The 18794-nt window shown below is 37.7% G+C and overlaps 5 protein-coding genes across 5 annotated transcripts; 2 read left to right on the forward strand and 3 right to left on the reverse strand.

The window, feature by feature from the left end:
• Positions 1-2097: 2097 nt before the first annotated feature.
• HELRODRAFT_173114 (hypothetical protein) lies at positions 2098-4637 on the reverse strand (the record flags this gene model as incomplete). The annotated part of the gene is made up of 5 exons (XM_009019731.1): positions 2098-2169; positions 2289-2430; positions 2518-2705; positions 2769-2924; positions 4470-4637. The coding sequence occupies 5 exons, from the start codon at positions 4635-4637 to the stop codon at positions 2098-2100; spliced, it is 726 nt and encodes a 241-aa protein (XP_009017979.1).
• A 1463-nt stretch (positions 4638-6100) lies between these two features.
• HELRODRAFT_173115 (hypothetical protein) lies at positions 6101-7092 on the reverse strand (the record flags this gene model as incomplete). The annotated part of the gene is made up of 3 exons (XM_009019732.1): positions 6101-6421; positions 6559-6770; positions 6840-7092. 3 exons carry the CDS (start codon positions 7090-7092, stop codon positions 6101-6103), a joined length of 786 nt encoding a protein of 261 aa, XP_009017980.1.
• A 578-nt stretch (positions 7093-7670) lies between these two features.
• HELRODRAFT_173116 (hypothetical protein) lies at positions 7671-13029 on the reverse strand (the record flags this gene model as incomplete). The annotated part of the gene is made up of 4 exons (XM_009019733.1): positions 7671-7902; positions 10835-11595; positions 11832-12435; positions 12728-13029. The coding sequence occupies 4 exons, from the start codon at positions 13027-13029 to the stop codon at positions 7671-7673; spliced, it is 1899 nt and encodes a 632-aa protein (XP_009017981.1).
• Positions 13030-15311: 2282 nt separating this feature from the next.
• HELRODRAFT_173117 (hypothetical protein) lies at positions 15312-15674 on the forward strand (the record flags this gene model as incomplete). The annotated part of the gene is made up of 1 exon (XM_009019734.1): positions 15312-15674. One exon carries the CDS (start codon positions 15312-15314, stop codon positions 15672-15674), a length of 363 nt encoding a protein of 120 aa, XP_009017982.1.
• A 1980-nt stretch (positions 15675-17654) lies between these two features.
• HELRODRAFT_173118 (hypothetical protein) lies at positions 17655-18665 on the forward strand (the record flags this gene model as incomplete). The annotated part of the gene is made up of 1 exon (XM_009019735.1): positions 17655-18665. One exon carries the CDS (start codon positions 17655-17657, stop codon positions 18663-18665), a length of 1011 nt encoding a protein of 336 aa, XP_009017983.1.
• Positions 18666-18794: the final 129 nt, after the last annotated feature.

The raw sequence follows: 18794 nt of genomic DNA on the forward strand, positions 1-18794 counted from the left end.
AGGGATCAGTGTTGGGACCATTTTTTTCTTGTTGTATACTGCTGATGTGTTTGACATGATGGAGGATCATAAGATCATAAGATTAACCAGCGTCCCTCAGGGATCAGTGTTGGGACCATTTTTTTCTTGTTGTATACTGCTGATGTGTTTGACATGATGGAGGATCATAAGATGGAGTGTTATGCGTATGCAGATGACATTCAGTTAGTGTCATGTGCTCCTGTTGAAAAGTTTGATGATTAACTGAAGGACTAAAAGATGTGTTTTCTGCAGTAAATATTTGGATGTCTAAACTACATCGAGATGCACTAGAAATGGATGATGCCATTGTTAAATTCGAAAGATCATCCACAATTCTGGGTTTCACACTTGATGCTAATCTGACTCCATTGATTAAGGATTTGCACTGGTTGGTAATTGAAAAAAATGATTGTTTTTAAAATTTGTTTATTAATGTTCAAGTGTTTAAATGGTTTGGCAACACGATATTTGAAGGAGATGTTTGTACTCAAAGATATGACTGCTCAGAATTTTGTCTTGAGATCAAATAATCAGAATTACTTGACAGATCGGGTGTCAAAATTGAAGATTGGGTTTCGTAACTTTGCTGTATGTGGTACGAAAGTATGAAACAGTCGTCCATGCGTCATTCGTCGACCAGGGATGTCACTGTTGCAGTTTAGGATAGAATTGAAAACATACCTGTTGAAGTTGTGAATAGTATGTTGCATGTTGCTTTTGTTGTTTATGAATGTAGCTTAACGATAACGGAACATTCATTTGTTTTATGCTGTTTTTATTTTTATTTACGTTTTAATTATATAATTGAGTGGTCGAGTACGTAATGTATGTGGGTGTTTTATGTTTTATGATTGGATGTGCTTACGTTGAATGTGTTTTGGATGTTATGAGATGTGTGTGTTTCGTGTGTTTCTAATAATTAGAATTGATTTATTAATATTGTGCTGGTGGTTGGCTATTTATCTGTTGGTTTTTCTGAATTATATGTTATTGTGTATCTTCTGTGCGTAATTGTGTGTGATCGGTTACATGACTTTGGGTGATTGGGTATGGTCGAGAGAATATGTGTGCATTTATATATATATATTTAAAGGATTTATCTGTTTTGTTTTAGTTCTTTTTACAATGTATACTTATGTTTATTTTCGAAATATTTATGTTTTTGTTTGATCACTTAAATGGACAAAATATTTCTTTGGTTATGCTGGATAGCGACTTTGGGTAGTTCTATATAAGTCGCTATGCAAGTTTTCTTATAATAATATATAAATATATACACACACACACACACACACACACACACATATATATATATATATATATATATATATATATATATATATATATATATATATATATATATATATATAGTATTCATTTTGAACAAACAAGGAATCAACAAAGTAGAGTAGAGACATATTTTATGTATATTTGAGCATCTGGGCACATACACTACGTATCAATTCGAACACCGAATATGGTATAGGAATACCGTAAAAAGCTTTTTTGTTCTATCATGCATAAAATAAACACAATTTTTGGTTTTGAATCCAAGAAACTTGAGAATGGTTTACGATCAACCGTTAGAAAAATCGAAAAGTTAAAAAGGAAGTTAACTAACGCCAAACATGCTGTAATTTTCATATTTTCATCAATTATATATATATATATATATATATATATATATATATATATATATATAGTCAATTTATGTTAAAGTTTTGTCTTGCTACCCTGTATTCAAGAGGAGAGATGACTAGATAAAACTTGATGAAGCCCACTCTTCTACTTCATTCCGGTTGTGTGAAGATGAGAAGTATGCGGAAATAGTTGAAAGACCAAGTTCTTGGCCTGATTATGTTCAGGTTAGGAATTGGGTTTTCAATAACAACAGCAAAAGTGGCAGCACCAGAAATGCCGATGTCAATGTCAGGACATGTTCAGATGTGAAACGATGATATGGAACTATTGTCATGTTTTATTTGCAAACTTTAAATTTAAGATTTGTTAATTTGACTTAATTTTTTTCATTTACCCGCTGTTTTTATATTATACAAGTATGCATTGTATATTTGTTTAATGTACATAGTGGATAAACTGTTGACTTTTGACAATCATTAATTTATTGTTGCTGGATTTTGAGAGTGCCTGTGAGATTTCATTTAATAGGCGCTATACAAATGCATTTAATAATAATAATAATAATAATAATAAAAAAATATATATATATATACACGAATAAACAAGATGTTATGAAATATATATACTCTGTCACGAGAGCTTAATGAGTCCAGTATAACGTTTGCCACCATGATCATTTTGTCTGATACTTGCGTCACCGAAATTGAGCTTTGAAAGAGCAGAAGCACATGTTTGGCTTTCTGACTTATTGTGTTGATGTAGCTCGATCTGTTGCATTTATAAAGTATGAATAATAATTAATCATTCTTCATGAATTTTTTAATTGAATTAAAGTTTGAATTGATCATATTAAACCTCAATCTATAATCAGACGTGCTTGGCAGAACGATTGCTGGATACATGACAGTTGGACCAGTTTCAGATGTGTAATACCACTTGTTTCTGAAGTAGTTACTTGAATAACGATCTTTCACAAAATTGTAAAAGTTTTCAGAAACAGAATTCAATCTCACGTTATTAGAACACATGGTTTCCAAATTAACCTGCAAATTTTGACTGAGTTATTTTTATTTTAAACATTGCAAAAAATTAAAAATCTTACTCACATCAATGAAAAAGTCTATATTGAAATTGTATCCGGGAGCAGATGAGCTGGGACATAATCTAATCTGAATATCTCCCGATTTGTCATCAAGTAGTTCAATCATTCGGTCAATGTCATTAACACTCGCATCCAGCCTGCTTTCTAATCTTTGCGTTATCTAAATTTAAAGTTTCCTTTTACAATTTACATTATTTGTATCATTAAATACTTGCATTGATATTATTTTAAACATTTTTTGTCGAAAAATTATTAAAAAAACGCACGTTCCGAATGATTTCATTTTTTTCTTTCCGCAAAATATATGTGGGAATAGAATTATAAAAATCCTGAATCAATAAACAAATTAATTTTAAATATTTAATTTTATTTAAAAAAAATAAAACGGAAAGATTAGAAATTTGAAAACGCTTGTTCATGCATTGCATAAATTAGGTTCCATTTTAGAAAATATCTCTGCCTGACAGACAGCGGTAAGTCATTTTTTTATATTATTAATACTTGCTAAAAATTTGATTTCAATCAAATATTTCGAGTTGAATCTTCTGAGTAAGAATTGATCGACATCAATTCTAAAATTAGCAAGTTACGAAGTAAACTAAAAAGATAAATGAAAAACCAAAAAACTCTAATAAACCAGAGTCAAAAGAAATTAAAAATGCTGCTTAACTGGTAAACAAAAACACGAAATAACTTTTTTAAGAATTTGTAGGAGCCAACATCAATGTACATGAGTTGCAAAAAAAGAGCACATGCAACCCAATAAAACAGGTAAATTGATGGTTTGCGTGAGAAAAAAAATTGTTTTTTAAATCTCAAAGTTTACAAATAGATTGGCAAAAAATTAGCAAAGTTAAAAAGGACGGTGAATATTTTAAAAAACCTAAATGTTGAAATGTGTGTAAATGTCACAAGTTTATGAAATCACCAAATAGGTGAAAATAGGAAATGAGAATACATGTAAAATCAGATTACTTGGTTAACTACAACATGAATTTTTAGAAGTAGTGTAATTTTAGACTTCGATAACTACTACACTCAATCTTTGCCACCGTGAGCACAACTATCCAGTCGTCACTCGATCAACTTATCAAGGAAAAGGCTTTCATCACAAGACACCTAAAATATATTAACACTCGTTAAATATTTGTCATTTTTTCATTTTTGTCTATTCATTTTCTTTTACAAACTCTTAACTTACTTACTAAGTCAAAAGCTAGTCGATTAATTAGTATTCTGTTCATTCGTTTTTTTAAATCACTGTTTTATATTCCATGCTTACTAAGCTTAAACATTCCTACTCCTTATCATTCTTTTCTCTTGTTGATCACATAACTTGCTTCTTTAAATAGTCACATAATTATTTTATTCATTTTTTTTAAATCATTATTTCGTTTTCCATGCTTCTCATGCATAAATATTTTACTCCGATTTATTTATTTTTTCGTTATCATTCCATACTATTACTTTGCATGTTGTAACAACCGTTTCTGTGTCTTTCGGATTTTGAATTTTTAAAGAATCAAATGAAAAATAATAATGCCCATTTAAATAATTTTCAGTTTTCAATCATAAAATACTAAGAATTTGTCATATTTAAAACTTTGGTTGGTCGATCGTTTATTTACATGACGCAAATTATTTTTCTTTTGCTCAAAATAATAATGCACGTGCAACCGAGTAGACTTATATCACATACTCAAACCTCAAATTTGTCCACTCCCAAATGCTCCTGGGCGATTGAGTTCAGTTGTTGGAAGTAAGAGCTAGCCAAGCTGCCGAAGCTGTCAGATCTCGTATGATGTACGTGCAACAAGAACAACACGAAGCACTTCAAGATGGAAATATTGAGAGCACACCAGGTCTCATTCATATTTAATTATTAAATTTGGAGACAACGTGTTTATAATTTTTTCAATCCATTTATTACATTCAACAAATTTGGTATTGTACAAGTTCTTTGAAATCATCTAACAAACATTTTTATAAAAATTTCAAAATTACAAAAAAAAACATTAAAATTATTTTGCATAACGAAAGGTTGTAAAACTAAATTAACATCGATGTTATATTTTATAACAACTAATAACATTTACTATTTAAGTTATCGTCGTATAATAGACAGCTACAAAATACGTTCCATTAAAAAAGTAAACCATTGTTTAGGTGTTCAAGCGATTATATAAAATTATCAAACTTGTTTAATACATGTTGAATAGACATACTTACAATAGCGAAGAGAAACAAAAAATGCCAATGTTACTATGCGTTAAGTTTGACTTGATGAAATTTGTGTACCATGTCTGCCTGCATGTTTATTAATTTTCATCTAACAAATTAATATCAATGCCATAAACAGTATGAGTTTTAAAAAACTTTAAAAATGATCACTTGCATAATTTAGTTTTTGTGCTAATATTCATCATCTATTTTAAAAACGTTAAGTAAATGTGGACGCGTAAAATGAAATTATTTTGGAATAGGTGATAATTGAAAATATTTTATTGTCATGATATTCCTTAAATAACATTTGCGGAATGGACATACATTGTAGTGCTGGTCTGCTGTGATGTGTTTTCATGTCAGGCTCTAATACTAATTTGAATAACTTCAGTATTTTCGCGATATAAAATTATCGTATTATTTATATATTATGTATATATTATTCATATTCATATTGAATATATTTCAATGATTTTTTCAGTTTTCAGTTACACCGATATTCAGAGAACTGCACTGGTTGATGGTCAAAAAAAGAATTTTGTTCAAAATATCAACAATCATGTTCAAATGTATGAAGGGAATGGCGCCAGTTTATTTGAAAGAAATGCATGCATCGAAACGACTGTCTTTTAAAACTGTCTGCTTAAGGTCTATGCCCCAAACCATCTTAAAAATGGCGGAGAGAAGTTTCTCAGTATGTGGACCAGCCGTTTGGAATAGTCTACCAAGTTATCTAAGACAGCCCGAACTAACAAAAAAATCATTCAAGAAATTATTGAAATCCTTTTTGTTTTCATTATAAGATTTGATTTATCGTAGCAATTCAACTGTTTTTCTAAACAGTGCTTTTGAGAAAAATTTTGTTTGTAATAAGCGCTATAAAAATTTACGAATAATAATAATAATATATTATTATTATTATTTATATTGAATATATTTCAATAATTTTTTCAGCTTTCTTGTTATTATTAATTTTTTCATTTTTATTAATATGATTTTTTCTGTTGATAATTACTTTATTATAACTATTTCTGTAATTTGTATTGCCGTCGTCGTCGTCGTTGTTGTTTTTATTTAGTGGCATCTGTCTACGACTATTTTTATTGTGTCTATTTACAAAATGGCTGGAGTTGTTGAACATGTTGTTGTCATATTATTATTGTTGTTGTTATCGTTTGAACGAGCATAATTGTTTTTCCTGTCACGAACTTGATTCTTTTTCACCCGATGGTTCACAAAACTTTCTCCCCTCATTACTCCTGTACTCTTGTTGTTGGTTTGCAAGTTCTTCAAATATAGTTGTATGATTTTATTTGGTTTGTTGACTGGATTGTTGAATGCATGGTCGTGTTTAAAAGTGTCGTTGTTACTTATTTTATTCTGAAATCCATTTTGGTTGTTGTTGCCCGGCATTGAAGTCGTTTTCGACCTTTGCTGATGATTATGATGATAATGCTTGTGGAATGTGTTGTCAATCCACGTTGCTGAACTGACGCGTCGTTTGTAGAACGTAATATCGCTTCACGCCTGCTGAAGTGACGGGTAGGTTGTCGAACGAGTTGTCAACTCACGTTTGCTGAATACACCTCGTAATCATACCGTTCGTCAGTATTTAGTTCGTTCATCACGTTCCTCATTTTTACATCCAATTTGGATAGCAATATTTCAACCTTCAGACTGTCCTCAACTTGAAACTTTTCAAACACGCCTTCAATGAGCTGGAAATATGGTGCAATCCTTTGCGGGTCAGACGGGCACATGTCAATCATCGGCCCCACTCGTCCTTTGATTCCAATCGCGTACTTTTGCTGCTGTATTTTTCTTCCGAGTTGTTCTTCTGTATCTTACTTACGTTCTATTCTCCGACTATCTGCCTCTCTTCTGATCCTTCTGTCTTCCTCCTCCAACTTCATCCGCCACTTTCTTTCTTTCTCCTCCAACATCAACCGCGACTTTCTTTCTTCCTCTTTTTGCTTCGCTTCCTCCGCCAACTTCATCCGCAACTTTCCTTCTTCTTCCATTATTTTCATCTGCAGTGCCTGCACTGGGTCTAATTTACTCTCTTCTTCCTGATTATTTGTTTTTAACCTCGTCGACCGGTCCATTTTTTATTATCGCGATTCATTTTCGTCACACCCACGTTCAAAAATTAATAATTATTAAAATTTGGTTTATTTTAATACTCAACGCTGGGGAACTTCGTTTCACAGCTATTGATATCTGTCGTACTTCCGTACTTCTTTTGACAAATATCCCACTTCTAGCACCAAATGTAAGGGTTCAACAACAGTTCCCAACAATAAAAATTATAATCGTTCCCGAAATGTAGCGATGACTGCGAATGTGGACACCGGCTGTCACGTTGTCTTCGGAGCTTCTGGCGGAGGCCTCGTTGACTGCCAACGTGTTGTCACTTCACCGCTGCTGAAATGCCGTGTCGTTTGTTGAGCACACTGTCAATTCACGTTTGCTGAATGGGTGTGCAGCTTGTTGAATGTGTTGTCAATCCACGTTGCTGAACTGACGCGTCGTTTGTAGAACGTAATATCGCTTCACGCTTGCTGAAGTGACGGGTAGGTTGTCGAACGCGTTGTCAACTCACGTTTGCTGAATTGACATGTCGTTTCGTTATCAGGGTTTGCCCTGACTACTATGGAATTTAATAACCACCAACGTAACCGCTTTACCGACTGTACCAACCACCGACGTAACTGCCTCCGCCAACTGTACCAACCACCGACGTAGCTGCTTCCGCCAACCGTACCAACCACCGACGTAACTGCCTCCGCCAACCGTACCAACCACCGACGTAACTGCCTCCGCCAACTGTACCAACCACCGACGTAACTACCTCCGCCAACTGTACCAACCACAGACGTAACTGCTTCCACCAACTGCACGAACTACCAGCGTAACTTCGAGAGTTTTTGAACTACCACTAATTACTATCGACCAGCTTTCGCCAACACTTCCGAACTATATCTTTTTTCTCTCTCTTTTAAAACTCCCCGGGTCTACTTATTTAAACAACTCTGTACACCCCGCTGTTTGGCTGCTATTTTTACCTGCTTCATTGCCATTCGTCTATCACCACTATCACAATGTATTCATACCCTTTGTATGTTAATTTCCCGGTCGCAGCTAAAACCCTGACAGATCTATTTTCAGAAGATTAGTTTGGATTTGTTCTTGGTCGTTCCGCAGTTTCCGCCCGGTATTTGATATGTAGATCATACTCCTGGAAGGCCAGCACCCATTTCATCAATTTCGAACTTTTTAGAGCCTTTTCTGTCAAATATATCAACGGATTATGATCCGTATAAACATAGATCGGGGACAAGCAAATCCAACTTCGGAATTTTTGTATTGCCCAAAGTATGGCATATTCCTCCTTCTCAATGGTTGACCAACGTCTTTGCACATCTGATAACTTCCTGCTTGCGAACGCAGCAGGTCTTTCTTTCGCCATGTCATCTTGTTTTACTAGGCAACAACCAATAGTATGATCACTAGCATCAGTAATCAGACCAAAGGAACGCGTGTAATCGATAGTGTATAAGCTGGTGGCGTTTCTTAATTGTTGTGTAACTTCGTCCAGGCTCCTTTGATGTTCTACCGTCCATCGTATCGTACTACCTGCTCGGCTTTTAGTCAAATCAGTAATGCTAGAAAGTCTTTTGGCGAGCTGTGGTATAAAACTTTGGAAATAGTAAAAAATCCCAGAATCTTTCGTACCTCCCTCTTCGTAGTAGGCGATCGGATATTGTCCAGCTTTTGTAGCTTTGTAAGATCTATGTCAATTTTTCCTGATCCCACCACATGTCCCAAGAATGGTATCTTCTTTTCTGCAATTCGACATTTTTTTATATCGAACGTTAATCCTGCTTTGTTCACTACAGCAAAAAATCTGTAGATGCTGTATATGTTCGTCCCAAGTCTGAGAGAAAACTGCCACATCATCAATGTATGCCTCAGTAAATTTTCTCATGTCTTTGGTTAGTTCACCCATCGCTCGAGTGGAAGTGATGCTTGCTGACTTCAATCCAAACGGCATGCGTTTAAATTCATACAACCCATCGTCGTAGACAAATGCCGTCAAATATTTTGACTGTTCCTCCATTGGAATCTGCCAGTATCCACTTCGAGAGTCAAAACTGCTGATGTATTGAGCCTTACTGACCTTTTGCAATACTTTCCGCACGTCAGGGGTGGGGTAGCCATCACCAGCTAAATATTTATTGACGTATCTGTAGTCAATTACCAGTCTTACTCCTCCATTTTTCTTCAGGATACATACAACTGGACTGGCCATTTCACTAGTAGACGGCACAATATATCCTGCTCTAACATCATCTCGATCTGTGCCTTCACCTCCTTTTTGAGTAGTTCTGGTACCTTATAGGTCCGCATTTGCTTGAGTTTGAATTCAGAACTTACCCTGATTCTGTGTTGAACCGCTGTATACAGCCCCACCTTGGTCGCAAATATCTGATGAAATCTCCTCACCAACTCCTTCACCTGCACCTTCCGTTTCGCAGACAAGTGTGACATACCCCCAATGTACTCATCTATCTCGTTCACATTCTGATCACCTTGAGGTTCGTATGACCGTAACTTACCAAAATCTTCTTCACCATCCAGAAGTATAGCGCAGCTACTAACGACGGCTTCCTCAATTCGGCTGTTGTATTTCCGCAAACGATTGATGTGTACATGGTGTCGTTGTCCGTTAATTTCAACCACGTAGAATTGAGGGGATTTTACCTTCACCACTGTTCCTGGCCCTTGCCACTTGTTACACCACTTGTTTCGTAACAGAGCAAGTATCAACAGGATGACCAAATCTTCCAACTGAAACTGTCGATCAGTACTCCGTAAGTTGTATTGATGGGTATAGCGTTGTTGCTCTTGGTCGGCATGTCCCTCCGCAAATGTTTTTGCTTCTTTCAGATTGTTTCTTAGAGTCCTTAAATACTCATCTGGTATTCTACCAATATTCAAAGGAGAACAACGGTCTCCTATCCATGATTCCCTTAAAATTGATAACGGACCTCGGGTAATGTCCCAAATAACATCGTGAATAAACTTACATGCGTCGTTGACGTGGGTTTCTCCCGTAGGCTCCATAGGACAAAAGGCAACAATCGATGCCAGCTTCGTGGTCGATCTTTCGCTAACTTGAATATCATTGATTTTAGTGATTGATTACACCGTTCTACCACTCCTGATGCTTCCGGATGACCTGTTGAATTGAATCGTGGACTGCATCCCAATCTCATTAACATCTCCTGGGTGAGACGACTGGTGAAATGGTACCTCGGTCTGAACTGATAATCTTTGGTACAGAAAAAGTCATAAAAATCTGCAAAATATTATCGCGCGTGACCACGGCGTTGATGCGTTTCATGGGGTATGCCATGGGCCATCTTGTGAACAAATCCACTACCACCAAGGCATAATGGTATTGTAGTTGGGTTCCTGCTTCCGGAGTTACTATCGGTCCGAAACAGTCCATGACTAAATGGGAGAATGGCATTTCATCGTTCCTCGAGATCGGAGTGATGGGGATCCTCTTTGACGTCCGCGTAGGAGCTCTCAGCTGACAGGTTTCACATGATTTACAATATTACCGTATCTTGTTTGACATTTCGGTAAACCAGAAACTCAACGCAATTCGTTGTCTGGTCGACTTGTGTCCATGTGTCCAGCCGTTGGCGCATCATGCCCCAATTCCAATACCGTTTTGATCCTACCCGTGAGCAAACACAGTTGTCTCACCTTGTGACCCATAACCGTTTCCTTGTGATATAAAACATCATCTTCAATACAGAAGTTCTTTTTGTTGACCACAGCATACTGCCAATATTTTTGCAGTGAGGGACAGTTTCGTTGTTCTTGAATGAATTCCTTCCGTCCCAGGTGCACCCTCTTTGTGCTTTTCCTCTAACTTCCTTGCAGTCGTTCGTACCTGTCGTGTGGGTGTCATTTTCCCCTTCATCATTCTTTCTTTCATCGTCGCCATCCTCATCACTGACCTCCTCCGATTCTACTACTAACCCACCATTACTATTGTTATCTTTGTCGTCTTCTTCTACCACTGGTCCACCAACAGCTTTTAACATCTTTACATTACAATTGTTACATATTTCGTCCTTAGGTGATCTACCAATATCATCTTCTTTGTCCCTTACCCAACCATCGGACCTACCAACATGATTACTATTGTCATCAAACTGACCATTTTCACCACCTTCTTCGTCATCCTCCTGCTCTGTACTGCTGACCTCTGATTCGACTAACCCAGCCACGTCTGCTTTACGGACACCACCGACATCTGAATTATATTTATTACATTTACCAACTTCTTCCTTCTCCTCCTCGAATCTGCTGATCACTGACTGCCTGACATTATCATTATTATTATTATTAGCTTCTTGATTCCATGGTTCCCATTGTGTGAGCCCAACCTCCGGATCGTAAAACATCCGTCCTCTACCTTCTTGTGCTAGTCCATCAAATGTTTCTATCCTTCTTCGAATAGCTTTACCCGAGGCATTTCTTGTATCTCTTTCCAAACTCACCCTCGGCACTGCATATTCTTCTGTCTCCTTCAAACGTTCAACTACACCGGGTGTGATAAGAAGCTTTTCGCTCGCATCTGGTATAATGGCACACCACACTTCCACAGTTGGTGCAATGACTTCAGTGTTTTATCTGGGGAGTCACAGTTACCCAGGTAGCGTCAACCTTCTTACTCTGTCTGTTCATCCAATCCCACAATCCGTAGTTGGCCCATCCGCTCTAGATTTAAAGCATCAAACAATTTTTTACTGATGCAACAAACCTCGGCTCCACTATCCACCAGAAAATCGCAGAATTGTTTTCCCTGTACCTGGACCTTCACAAAGTGTCTTTTGAAGAATTTTCTAATTTGCACCCTTTTACCAACTCCCTCCTGGGCCTGCTCCTTCACTGTACCATCTAACATCTGATTAACCTGGCATTTTATGATCCGTTTTACTGGTTCATCCTTCATTCTCCTCAGACAATGCTTGGCAAAATGACCGGTGTTACCACAGCTATAACAACCACTTACTGACACTGGTCCCTTTTTTGTCTCCGCCTTCTGCCATTTCGTATTCAGATTATCCTGATCCGTTATCGGTCGTACCTTATAACCGGCCGCGTGAGAGGTGGAACAGATCATATCCATGTTGGCTTCATAGCGCTCCAGTATGTCAGCCATCTGGTCATGTGTAAACCAATCCTCACTCTCTCGCGTAAGAATATGATCCAATAAGTTCATCAGCAGCAGTTCCTCCATACGTTCTGCCACTAGAAGTGACCACGCTTTGTCAAATGATTCGGCTTGCCGACTTTGAAAGTAAAGTCTGAGGCTACTAAGTAATCTGACAGCAAATGCCGGAAAGGTCTTATCCTTCGATTTCCTAGATCCAAAAAAACTCGTCCCGCAGTTTCATAGGAGAGAAACGACATCGTTGCAGTATATGCTGTTTCACCACCTCGTAATCATACCGTTCGTCAGTATTTAGTTCGTTCATCACGTTCCTCATTTTTACATCCAATTTGGATAGCAATATTTCAACCTTCAGACTGTCCTCAACTTGAAACTTTTAAAACACGCCTTCAATGAGCTGGAAATATGGTGCAATCCTTTGCGGGTCAGACGGGCACATGTCAATCATCGGCCCCACTCGTCCTTTGATTCCAATCGCGTACTTTTGCTGCTGTATTTTTCTTCCGAGTTGTTCTTCTGTATCTTCCTTACGTTCTATTTTCCGAATATCTGTCTCTCTTCTGATCCTTCTGTCTTCCTCCTCCAACTTCATCCGCCACTTTCTTTCTTTCTCCTCCAACATCAACCGCGACTTTCTTTCTTCCTCTTTTTGCTTCGCTTCCTCCGCCAACTTCATCCGCAACTTTCCTTCTTCTTCCATTATTTTCATCTGCAGTGCCTGCACTGGGTCTAATTTACTCTCTTCTTCCTGATTATTTGTTTTTAACCTCGTCGACCGGTCCATTTTTTATTATCGCGATTCACTTTCATCACACCCACGTTCAAAAATTAATAATTATTAGATTTTGTTTATTTTTATTATCGCGATTCATTTTCGTCACACCCACGTTCAAAAATTAATAATTATTAAAATTTGGTTTATTTTAATACTCAACGCTGGGGAACTTCGTTTCACAGCTATTGATATCTGTCGTACTTCCGTACTTTTTTTGACAAATATCCCACTTCTGGCACCAAATGTAAGGGTTCAACAACAGTTCCCAACAATAAAAATTATAATCGTTCCCGAAATGTAGCGATGACTGCGAATGTGGACACCGGCTGTCACGTTGTCTTCGGAGCTTCTGGCGGAGGCCTCGTTGACTGCCAACGTGTTGTCACTTCACCGCTGCTGAAATGCCGTGTCGTTTGTTGAGCACACTGTCAATTCACGTTTGCTGAATGGGTGTGCAGCTTGTTGAATGTGTTGTCAATCCACGTTGCTGAACTGACGCGTCGTTTGTAGAACGTAATATCGCTTCACGCTTGCTGAAGTGACGGGTAGGTTGTCGAACGCGTTGTCAACTCACGTTTGCTGAATTGACATGTCGTTTCGTTATCAGGGTTTGCCCTGACTACTATGGAATTTAATAACTACCAACGTAACGGCTTTACCGACTGTACCAGCCACCGACGTAACTGCCTCCGCCAACTGTACCAACCACCGACGTAACTGCCTCCGCTAACTGTACCAACCACAGACGTAACTGCTTCCACCAACTGCACGAACTACCAGCGTAACTTCGAGAGTTTTTGAACTACCACTAATTACTATCGACCAGCTTTCGCCAACACTTCCGAACTATATCTTTTTTCTCTCTCTTTTAAAACTCCCCGGGTCTACTTATTTAAACAACTCTGTACACCCCGCTGATTGGCTGCTATTTTTACCTGCTTCATTGCCATTCGTCTATCACCACTATCACAATGTATTCAGTCCCTTTGCATGTTAATTTCCCGGTCGCAGCTAAAAACCTGACAGATCTATTTTCAGAAGATCAGTTTCGATTTGTTCTTGGTCGTTCCGCAGTTTTTCAGCTTTTGAAATTTTTGGACAATGTAACTGAGGGAGTGGATCATGGTCATGAGGTCAATGTAGTCTATATAGATCTGGAGAAAGCGTTTGACAAAGTTTCTTATAGTCGTTTACTATTCAAGTTGGAAAAGTATGGAATGAATATAAAAAATAGTAAAATGAATCGAGAACTTTTTCAGCAACAGAATTTTTAGGGCAAGATTTATCGGAGCCAAGAACAGTTCAAAAGAGGGTCCCTCAAGGTGGAGTATTGAGCCCATTGTTAAAATTATCATAAACGACATTTCTTCTGTTTGTGACAACATTATACTTTTTGCAGATGATTCAAAAATCTATCGAGTAATAAAGAGGGAAAAGAATATAAATAGTTTTCTGCGTGACATTGAAAAATTAACTGATTGGTTTAATAAATGGAGATTAAAACTAAATTCAGATAATTGTTGAAAATATGCTCCAATAAATCACGTCTTCCATATACCATTTTGGATAGTAGTGAATCACAAGTTTATTTGTCTATAGTGGAGAAAGTATCAGATCTCGAAATCATAGTGGATGATAAATTAAATTTCAAAAGCCATGTTTTGAAAATAATTCACAAGGTAAACTCTATGTTAGATATAATTGCCAGGAATTTCAAATACTTTTCAGACGAGGCATTTGTAACTATGTACAAGTCGTTGGTGAGATTGCACTTGGAGGTGTCCAGGCATGGAATCCATACCGAGTCGGCTTAATTGATGACTTAGAAGAGGTACAGAGAAGAGCAACTCGTGTAATAAAATCTTGCAGAAACCTTTCATATGAAGACCGGCTGAGAAAACCTGGGCTGTCATTGTGAGGGCAAAGTCCTACGGCGATTAAAGAGTGGCGACGGACAAAGGTGGAGGATGCCACTGGAGGTGTTTAGCCACAAATCAGCACGTAGGCGGTCTGTGAGATGTACATCGCTCATCTATTGAAAGCTACGGTGGTGTTCGGTGCCCGCTCCAGACGACGAAGCAGCCCTATTTAGGGACGCACTGTTTTATTCAGAGTTGAAAAGGGGACTAGAAAAGATTGTCCTAAACATTGCTAACTCATCCGTATTTTGGCAGCTTGCCGCGGTTGTCTGGACATCCTTCTCTGCGGTAAAAATTCAAAAGTTGTTAAAAAAAATTTCTTGAACCTTGCTGCTTGGAATGTACGTACATTGCTGGACAAGGAAAGTCGACATGAACGTAGGTAACACTGCAATTTTGGCTCATGAGCTCGCCCGCTCTGGCATCGACGTTGCTGCACTTAGCAAAAAGTTTGAGGAAAAAGGTGCCGGTTACACCTTTTTCTGCCAGGGTCGACCAACAGGAGAAATGCGAACGGGTGGAGTTGGTTTTGCTATTCGCAGTTCCTTCCTAAAGGCTGTTAACAAGGCTCCTTTTGGTATTTCACTTCGGCTGATGAGGATGCAACTTAGCCTAGAAAAAAGCCATACTGTCACTTTGATCAGCTGCTCTGAGCCCACGCTTGGGGCAACAAAAGAAGAAAAAGATTTGTCCTATGTCCTTTTTTTATTATTATTCTTTAAAATCAGGATCTGACAGACGCAGAAACTGTAACAACATGCAAGGCAGTAAAACAAAATTAAACAAATAAGAAAATAAATACAAAAAGTGAGAAAGAGAAATGATAAAACATGAAAAATAAAATATGTTAGAATAAAATAAATAATAATAATAAGAGAAATAAAAGAAAAGTAATTGATGATGGAATATAAAATGAACGAAATGTGGTTAGTTGCGAAAAACAGTTCCCTGCTGTCGCCTGATCTGACGCTGATCATTTTGCATATTGCCTTAAGAAATTTAAGGGTGTTGGGGTCCATCGGGCCAAGAACATCGATACATATTGGCAAGAATTCCATCGAGGGGAGGGCATTCCCATATTTTTTCATTTTCTCGTCCGTTGCCCTGGCCGCGGCCAAACCGCATTCTTTACTTGTCGGTTTACGTATCGTTCGGCGAGGGTGCCAGGGACCGTAACATTCCACGCCAAACATCTGCCGGCTCTCCAAGTTATTAGTGTGCATCCGTCCGGGCGCCTACCATCATGCGCAAAAAATGCCGGATGGTTCCTTGAGAACCGGGATTGAAGCCTTGGAGAAGAGCCGACAAATGTATTCGTTTAGCGCTGAGTGACGTAGTTGACGGCCCCCACCCAAGCGACAAACCAAACCGTGGTGCCCAAACTCGTCCGCCCTTGAATGACCAGGCCATGTCTGAAGCCAATGGCAAATCTCACAGACTCGTCGTCAAGCCTGGTGCCCAAAGAGGTGTTGGGCCACGATCTCAACCACCCACAGCTGGCAACGCTGGACATGGCCAACAAACGAGCGGTGGAAAAGTCGTCGCCGCATGAAGACAACAAATTTTGAAAGATTTTTTTATATTCTTCGTTCAAAATTTGGACGTGCGTACGGTCCCCCGGGGCGGACACTGGGGGAAGAATATCGCGGCAACGAAAAAACCGGTGGAGCAGGGAAGACTGCAGGTCGAGAGTGGCAGCGGCAAAAGAATTATAAACAACGGGAGCCAGCTGAACCACGCTAAGCAACCCCAGCCCACCAAATCGCACAGGCAGCTGAGCCTGGGACCAACCACTGTCGGTATGTATGTATGTATGTATGTATGTATGTATGTATGTATGTATGTATGTATGTATGTATGTATGTATGTATGTATGTATTATTATTATTATTATTGAAACATTTATGAAGCGCTAATTAAAGAAATCTCAAAAGCGCTATCTAACAAAAACTGAACTTAACAACATAATTGATTAATATTTCGGCAATAATTGTTATTGTTCAAGTAACTGAGTGTTTGCCTGGCAATCACACGTTCGATAATTTTGGATAGGAAAGACAGATTATAAATTGGTCTGTAGTTCCAAACATCATTTTCGTCTAGATTATGTTTCTTCAGCAGCGGAGTTATGATAGCATGCTTGCAGCCAGAAGGAAACTGTCACACATTTAAACTGCTGTTTATCAGGCCTGCCAAAATGGTGCGAATAGTTTTATAAACTTCTTTAATACGTGGGTAGGTATTACATCTTGTTGACACGACTTTGTAGGTGAATTTTGAACTAACTGTATTACCTCCTCTTCAGAAACCATAGAAAACGTTGAGAACAAACAATTACTGACACCTGATTGGAATTCTGCCAGGCTCGGTTGAGCATCGTTGTTGACACTATCTCTCAGCTTGCTTAACTTTTCATTGAAATAGCACATAAATCGATCAGGTGTTAGTTTATCCATATCCGAGCAGGATTTATCGTTACGACCCATACAGAGAATGCTGTTCACAACAATGTATGTATGTATGTATGTATGTATGTATGTATGTATGTATGTATGTATGTATGTATGTATGTATGTATGTATGTATGTATGTATGTATGTACGATGTATGTATGTATCCGGTACGATGTCGCGAGCGGTTTGCATTAACGAGTTATTGTGTTATTTATTTAATAATTCTGACAAAATTGACGATGCGGAATTCATTTACGAAATAATGGATTTCTACAATTGTGAAGATATTAGAATAGCAAAAAAAATACTTACCAGCGATCTAGATGCATTAAATCTAGAAAAAGATGATAAAATAAAGCCAAACAGTTCTGGAAACTCTAAAAAGGACAAGGTTAGTGATTTAATACTAACAATAAAAACTATTCTGAGCAACAAAATTGAAAGCAAATTGCCTCAGTATGCTGCTCTCAACCTTTTTAAAATTCCAAGCTCAAAAAAAGCTAAATTTGAGTCAATTCTTGACGAAAAGTTAAAAAAATTAGAAGAACTATTTATTGAAGAAAGAAACATCTTCCGAGAAATAGTAAATGATGCGGCTATTAACAATAGCCCAAAAGTAGAAAGAAAGCAGGAATCCGATTGCAAGACCGAATCGAGCAAGCAATCTGACTGGCCAGAGATTGTAAAACGTAAAATTAAAAAGAGCTCAAATGTTCAACACGTGGCGAATGTTCAACACGTGGCGAATGTTCAACACGTGGCGAATGTTCAACACGTGGCGAACATCAACATGTTGAAAACAAAGAAAAAAACACACAACACTAACATAGCAAATATGAAAACAGTTATAGGCACCCAAACTGATAAACAAACAAATTTGAAAGCGATGAAACCTTCGCCAAAAAGAAAAGTTTTTTACGTTGGTCGATTGGACCAACAATGCACTGCAAAAGAGTTAAGCGAACACATAAATGGATTGAAAATTGAGGTGCTTGGTTGCTCAGCAATCAAAAACTCAACTTTTAATCGCCGCTCAAAGCAAGCTACAACATCGATCAACACACAAAACACGAACTCTGACAAAATCGATGTTCAACAGACAAGCGCTGCATTCAGAGTTTGTATTTATGAAACAGACTCAGCTGAGTTCATGAATGCAGAAAACTGGCCAGACCAAATCATCGTCCGCGAATGGTGTTTCAATGATCCGTCGGCAAATGTTGTCAATGACCTGTCGGCAAATGTTGTTTCAACTAAAAATAGCAATGAATAAAAACTTCATAGAAGAGAATCTCGAAGAATCAAAATATTACACTGTAAAAGAATTATCTAACATAATAAAATTGAAGAATAAAATGAAAAACAATCACCTACCAATCATTCATCTGAATGCTCGAAGTTG

Source organism: Helobdella robusta (assembly GCF_000326865.2).
Source record: "Helobdella robusta unplaced genomic scaffold HELROscaffold_25, whole genome shotgun sequence".
Taxonomy (NCBI): domain Eukaryota; kingdom Metazoa; phylum Annelida; class Clitellata; order Rhynchobdellida; family Glossiphoniidae; genus Helobdella; species Helobdella robusta.